Source organism: Neospora caninum, chromosome X (assembly GCF_000208865.1).
Source record: "Neospora caninum Liverpool complete genome, chromosome X".
Classification (NCBI taxonomy): Eukaryota; Apicomplexa; class Conoidasida; order Eucoccidiorida; family Sarcocystidae; genus Neospora; species Neospora caninum.
The window spans coordinates 3,333,197-3,339,196 of NC_018396.1; the positions used below are offsets into that span (position 1 = coordinate 3,333,197).

Consider the following 6,000-nt stretch of genomic DNA (forward strand, 5'->3'; position numbering starts at 1 on the left):
GCCGGCGGCCACACCATGAACGCGCCTCTGGCTCTTTCCATTACGCCATCCACGGATCACAGGCACGAAAGATAAACGAACACGACGAGTTTGAAGAGGTGAAGAGAGATGTTGGGTCTAAGAGAAAATGTTTGAAAAAGGAAGGACTGAAGCTGCAGAGGCTTTGTTCTGATGATGCGGCGCGACTGATGGGTCAGGAAGCATCAATATCAACACAGGCTGTCCTCTATCGCCACGCAGACACGGACGCATCACTAGACGTTCATGTATACCGACTGTGCTTACACCGATGAAAGAATATGGATACACATACGCCAGTACGTATGCATATAAAATACACACGCACGCTTCCGCATGGCCGTGCGTAGGCGCTTGTGTAAGTCCGGAACCTAAGCACCGAAGTTTGTCTCTGGTCGTCCACACGAGGCTTTTCTACAAACACCCGAGAGATGCAAAAATGGGATTCCCTCTGGCCCTATGCTAGACAGGAAACCTCTCCCTTTTCTTTTCTGAGCCAGACTTGGACACGAAGAGCATCGTGCGCAGCCCCTGGGCTTGGCGTTTTCGCCGTCCTTCATCGTCCCCTGATGACCTTTCCTCTCTTTCTATCCTTATTTTCGTCCCATTCTTCTTCGCTTGGCCTCACGTAGATATGCAAACACATATTAAAAGTTGGATGGTAGTTGCTGTCACACGACAGCTCACTTATCCTTGTTCTCAGAACTGCTCCAGTCCGGCAGCACATACGCAATATCATCCACGTCGTGCCTGTAGAGGCCTTGCTTGAGTCGCTTTTGATCGAGGAAGTGACCGATGAATCCAATTGACCTTCCCAGGACAAAGAGGCCATTGATGCAGCCGTTGTGGATATAATCTCTTGCCTCGTTCTCGGTGAAGTGCCCACAGTGGAAGAGCATGTCGCACATGCTGACGCCGATCAGGCCGTCGACGTTGAGAATCAACGTGTCCTTCTTCTTCGTAGTCACTTGCTCCACTTGTTCTGCGTAGTCAATAAGAGGCGTTTGCGGAAAGTTTGACTTGCAGAAAGTCTTCAGAAGCTGCACGCGCATATCTGGGTTATGCACGGACTTGATTCTATGACCGATCCCCATGACCAGTTTGTTCTGCTTCTTCATTTCTGCGACGAACTCAGCCGGTGCCATGCGACTGGTGAACGCCCCGAGGAACTGCTGCGCTGCCTGGTCGCACGCGCCCCCGAAGCGGTCCCCGATGGTGCACAGTCCAGAAATCAGACTGCTGATTAAGTCTTTCCCGGCGCGAGCTGTGACAATGACGTTGTGAGCGCCACAGACAGCAGGGCCGTGGTCTGCAGTCAGCATCAAAACGCGCTCGAGATAACGGTAGCAGTACTCCGGGAGCGGCCGTTTGAACCAGAGCAAGGAAATCACGCCGCCCACCCCGAGTTGGTCTCCAAGGACTTTGGAAATGGGCCAGCCTGCGTAGAGCAGTTCTTCACCGCGGTCGTCCGAGATCGTGGAGATGAAACCCTTGGGTTTGCGCACCAGTCCGAGCTTCTTCGCCCACGCATAGTCCATGGGAATGCGAGGGACAGGCACCTCTTTCCGCGGCACGACCACGCCCTGCTTGACCAGCTGTACGTACACGTGGCGAATCGCCTTCCCGAGCTCGTCGAAGGACGACGGAACGAAGGCTCCAGCCGCCTTCAGCGCCGCGTTTTTCGCAGCAGCATGCTCCCGATGGCTGCCGGCCCACGCGCCGGCGTGCCCGAAGGAAACTTCGGTGGAGAACAGCGACGCACACGTGCCGACGCACCACGCAATGAGCGGTTTCGTCAGGCGCCCGTCTTTGATGGCTTCGACGACTTCGTACTCCATGCCTCCGCCGACTTCGCCGAGCAGAACGAGGAACTTGATGTCTGGATTTCGTTCGAATCGGAGAAGGTGGTCGAGCATGGACGTCCCGGGGAACCGGTCTCCACCGATGGCGATCGCTTCGTACGTCCCGTCGCTCACGATGGACAGAATGTTGTTCATTTCGTTCAGCATGCCCCCCGACTTGGTCACACACCCGACGCTGCCCGGGCGGTACAGCCGCGCGTTCATGACGTTCTCCAGAGTTCCGCCCGTGTTGCCGATGCGGAACGCGCCGCTCGTGATGCCTCCAACGGTGGCTGGGCCGATGAGGCACACCCCGCGAGCGCGCGTCTCGGCAGCGAGCTGGCGAGCCTCGCGCTCGGGAACCCCCTCCGCAATGACCACAATCGTGCGCAGCTGCGGCGCCGTTTCGAGGGCTAGACGCGTGACGGAGGCCGCGGAGCGCATCGACGCAAAGTTGATCAAAACGCTGACTTCGGGGAAGTGGTGAACGGCCTCTTGGAGCGTCTGGTACACAGGCAGCAGCACCTCCTCCGTGCCGAAGTAGAACGAGCGCTGATGAGAGACTGAGAACTCGTACAGAATCGCGGCAACGGACGGCTTCTTCCGCCCGCATGCGTGATCGAAATCGAGCATTTCCTGCACGGCCCGAGTCTGCAGTCCCCAGACAAAGCAGTTGGTCGTCTGGGTGAAGAGCTGCGACTCGTGCGAGTCAGTCAACAATGAAGCCAGCGCGTTTCCGGTGCCCGCGTCTCCACTGGCGGTGACGGTACTGTGGGAAGCCTCTCCTGCCGGAGGCGTGTCCGTGGCCTTCTGCTGCGCGAGAAACGCCTGGATGTACTTCTCAAAGTGCGGGTTCTTCTCGACTTCTTCCATGGTCATCTCGTGCCACGGGCTCAGCCGTCCGCCGTGGACAAAGGTACCGCGCGATTCGCGGGAAGACGGGGTCACGGGCACGATCCCTGCAGACGTGGAATCTGGCAGTGGGGACGTCGCCCGCCCTGCGCTCGCAAAGACGTCAGAAGACAAACTGAGATCCCACCCGTGGTGCTGCGCGAAGTCTCCAATCATATCGTTCATGGTTGCGGGTGTGGCCGCGAAGCCCGAGGCAGTGGCGGCAACCGGCTCTTCGCCTTCCTTCTCGCTCTCGGATTTCGACGCGTCCACGCCCTCTTCGTCCTGAAGAGCAAACGGAATGATTGACGTCATGTACGTCTCTGGGCCAAAAACCTTCACGTGGATGTTCAGCTCCTCGCCGACTTCGCGCATGCGCTTCAAACCCTCCTGGTAATTCGGGCCGCCTCGCCGGACGTAAATGCGCACTTTGAATTCCCGCAGTTGTTCGCGGAAGTCGCGGAGCGCGCGAATGATTCCTCGGAACGTGTCCGCCACATTGGTGAAGTTCGCGATGCCTCCTCCGATGAGCAGGACTTTTCCTTCTTCGCGGTAGGAGCCCGGAGCGGTCATCAAACCGAGAATCGTCTTGGTGTATTCGTAGGTGGTGATCTCCGAGGGCGCTCCCGAATACTCCCCGTAGTTGCACAGCTCGTCGCCGAAGCCCAAGTCGCAGACGGTGTCTGCGTACACCACTGAGGCACCCCCCCCTGCGATCAGCGTCCAGATCCGACCTTTCGGGTTCAAAACAGTCAACTTCAAACTCGCTCCCGTCTTCGAATCCAACTCGCTGAGATACAGAGAGAAACGCACAAAAGCTCCATGCAAAAGCTTTCTTCCTTCAAGAAATACATGGTGACAGACGCATACCCACAAATACACACACGCATCTTCATATACATAATATACAGAGATTTGCGTATATCTGTGCATTTATATACGTAATTCTCCAGATCAGTACACACGCGTACATACGAGTATTGTCCACACGCCTAAGCACTCCACGACCATTCAGGTGTATATGTCTCGGTGGCGACACCCACAATAAACGAGACGCGGGTCTGTCCCTCGTCGGCGTACGGCCTGGCGGATATGAAAGAACAGCCTCGCCTGGAGAGGACCCGCCAGCCGCCCCCTTTGGCTGTCACTTTTTTCCAGACACGAGATGGATTGAGCCAGCGTCGCCGTGAACGACAAAGGCTCACCACGCAAAAACGCTGAGACCTTTTGTAAAACTGATTGGCGGGTTTCGCCCTGCGCCTGCTCACCGAATGTATCTTTCTTCCTCCGTGAAGCGTCTGCCGAAGGGGCTCGGAAAGCAGATGTGTCCCCATTTTTTGTCGCAGAGGAATTCCGCCGTGTGGTCGAGTTTCGCCGCGCAGTCAAGAATGGCAAAAGCGTGCGTCGCGGCGTCGAAGCAGAAGGGATTGATTTCCAGAAACGCAAAGTGCATCTCGCAGAACTGTCTGTACAGTTCGGCGAGGAAGACGGGCAGCGCCTTCTTCGCCTCGTTCCCCGCAACGTCCGTCACGAGAGGCGCCACGAGGCTGACGAGTTCTTCTTGCGTCAGTCGACACTCACTGCCGCGCTTGCTGATCTCCTCCAGAGTCTTTGGCTGCGTGGATCCGTTCACGTTGCCTTTCATCGCGTCTCCCGCCGAAAGCGAAGTCGAGCACGGGGCCGCGGCAGCAGGGACCGCGGCTGGGACGCAGCCGTTCGTCATGGCCGAAATCGGCTCCGCATCGTTCTTCGCCTGGCTCTCAATGGGGATGAGGACGCGGCGCGCATGCTCGTCGACGTTCCCCACATCGACACCACCTCGGTGCGAAAAAAGGATCTCGTCTCCCTCGCGAAGCGTGCGAATCGCCACGTAGAACTCGTTCGCCGCCACGTCGTGGGGAAAGAACGGCTCAACGATGAAGTGATCGAGAGTGCCCGTCAGCCCCTGCATGGTGAACTGTGTCCCCATGAGCGCCTTCAGCTCTTTCTGGGCATCTGCCCAGGAGAGATCCAACTTGACGAGGCCGCTCTTCCCGCGCCGCTTGAGCAAGACGTCGGGCTTCACCGTCAGTCGCGACGTCAGCAGCCACGGGTGCGCACTGGGAAGGTCCTCGAGGTCTGTGGTGCTGTCAACAGCCACGCAGACGCCACGGAGGAGCGAGCACGACTCGTCAACGTGCGCGGCATCTGAGCTCGCAAAGCCGTTGTACGCAGGCACATGCGCTGTCTGTGGAGTCGCACCCGTCGCCGGCGTGGGATCCGACAGACGCGTCCACAGCAGACGCTTTGCGTCCGCCTCTCGGATACTCAGTGCCATCTCGCTCGAACTGGAGGAAGCGCAGAAAAGCCCGTGTCTCTACACCGGAGTGTCTATAGGGTAGCGTTGTTTCTCCCGAGGGAAATAGGTTCTACGGAGACACAAATGCTTGAGGAATGCAGAAGCGAATCTGTGAGCCGCGAGTCTTCTCTCGCTGGACTGAAAGACCCTCCTGTTTGAAGTTCAAGGATGTGCTTACAAACACTTGCGGATGATGTCAGGGAGATGGTGGCCGCTACGGCGTTCTTCGGGCGCCTGGAGGGGCACCGAACAAATGAAAAATGACAAGGAGAGAAGAACGACTGCAGGAAAAGCGGTGCACGGACAGTGGAAAGAACGTCACGAGCGAGAGGACCACGCGTCAGGGGCAGGCGGCCGGACGATCGATGAGCGGAAGTGGCGTGGAGGCAGAAAGATTGTCAGGTAACGGGAAAAAAGACAAAAACGCGTGACAGAACGCGACGGATGGGGCAGTGGCAGAACGTGAAGTCTGAAAAACCCACGGGTAGCACAGGAAAGCGTCTGTTTACAGAGACCGACGGTGCAAAAAAGACTCACACACACACGCCAAGGCCGTCAGAGTCTCCACGGGGATTTTTTGCAACCCTAAATGCTTCACAAGCAAAACGTCACGCCGGAACAGAGCTTATCAGATCAGATACTGGTGTGGAAATTCTTCCGTGTTTTCCCTGGAAAGCCAATTTCTGCCCGACTTCCGCAGTCAATGACAGTTGACCGACGGGAAGAAACAACGCCATTCCGCGACGCTATCTTTCGACAGTTCAAGCGACGCTGCTTCGTTTTTTGCCCCGCCAAGATTTACGACCAGTGGAAGCCACAACCAAAAACCCGAGAAGGATTTTTGGCCTGCCCAGATGACACGCAGGAAAATCTAAAAAACAGCCCGAAGGAGAGACGCGGCAGCCGAGCGAC

The 6,000-nt window shown here is 57.1% G+C and overlaps 1 protein-coding gene across 1 annotated transcript; it reads right to left on the minus strand.

The window, feature by feature from the left end:
- Positions 1–701: 701 nt before the first annotated feature.
- NCLIV_048670 (cDNA FLJ55447, highly similar to ATP-citrate synthase, related) lies at positions 702–5,067 on the minus strand (the record flags this gene model as incomplete). The annotated part of the gene is made up of 2 exons (XM_003884419.1): positions 702–3,540; positions 4,019–5,067. 2 exons carry the CDS (start codon positions 5,065–5,067, stop codon positions 702–704), a joined length of 3,888 nt encoding a protein of 1,295 aa, XP_003884468.1.
- Positions 5,068–6,000: the final 933 nt, after the last annotated feature.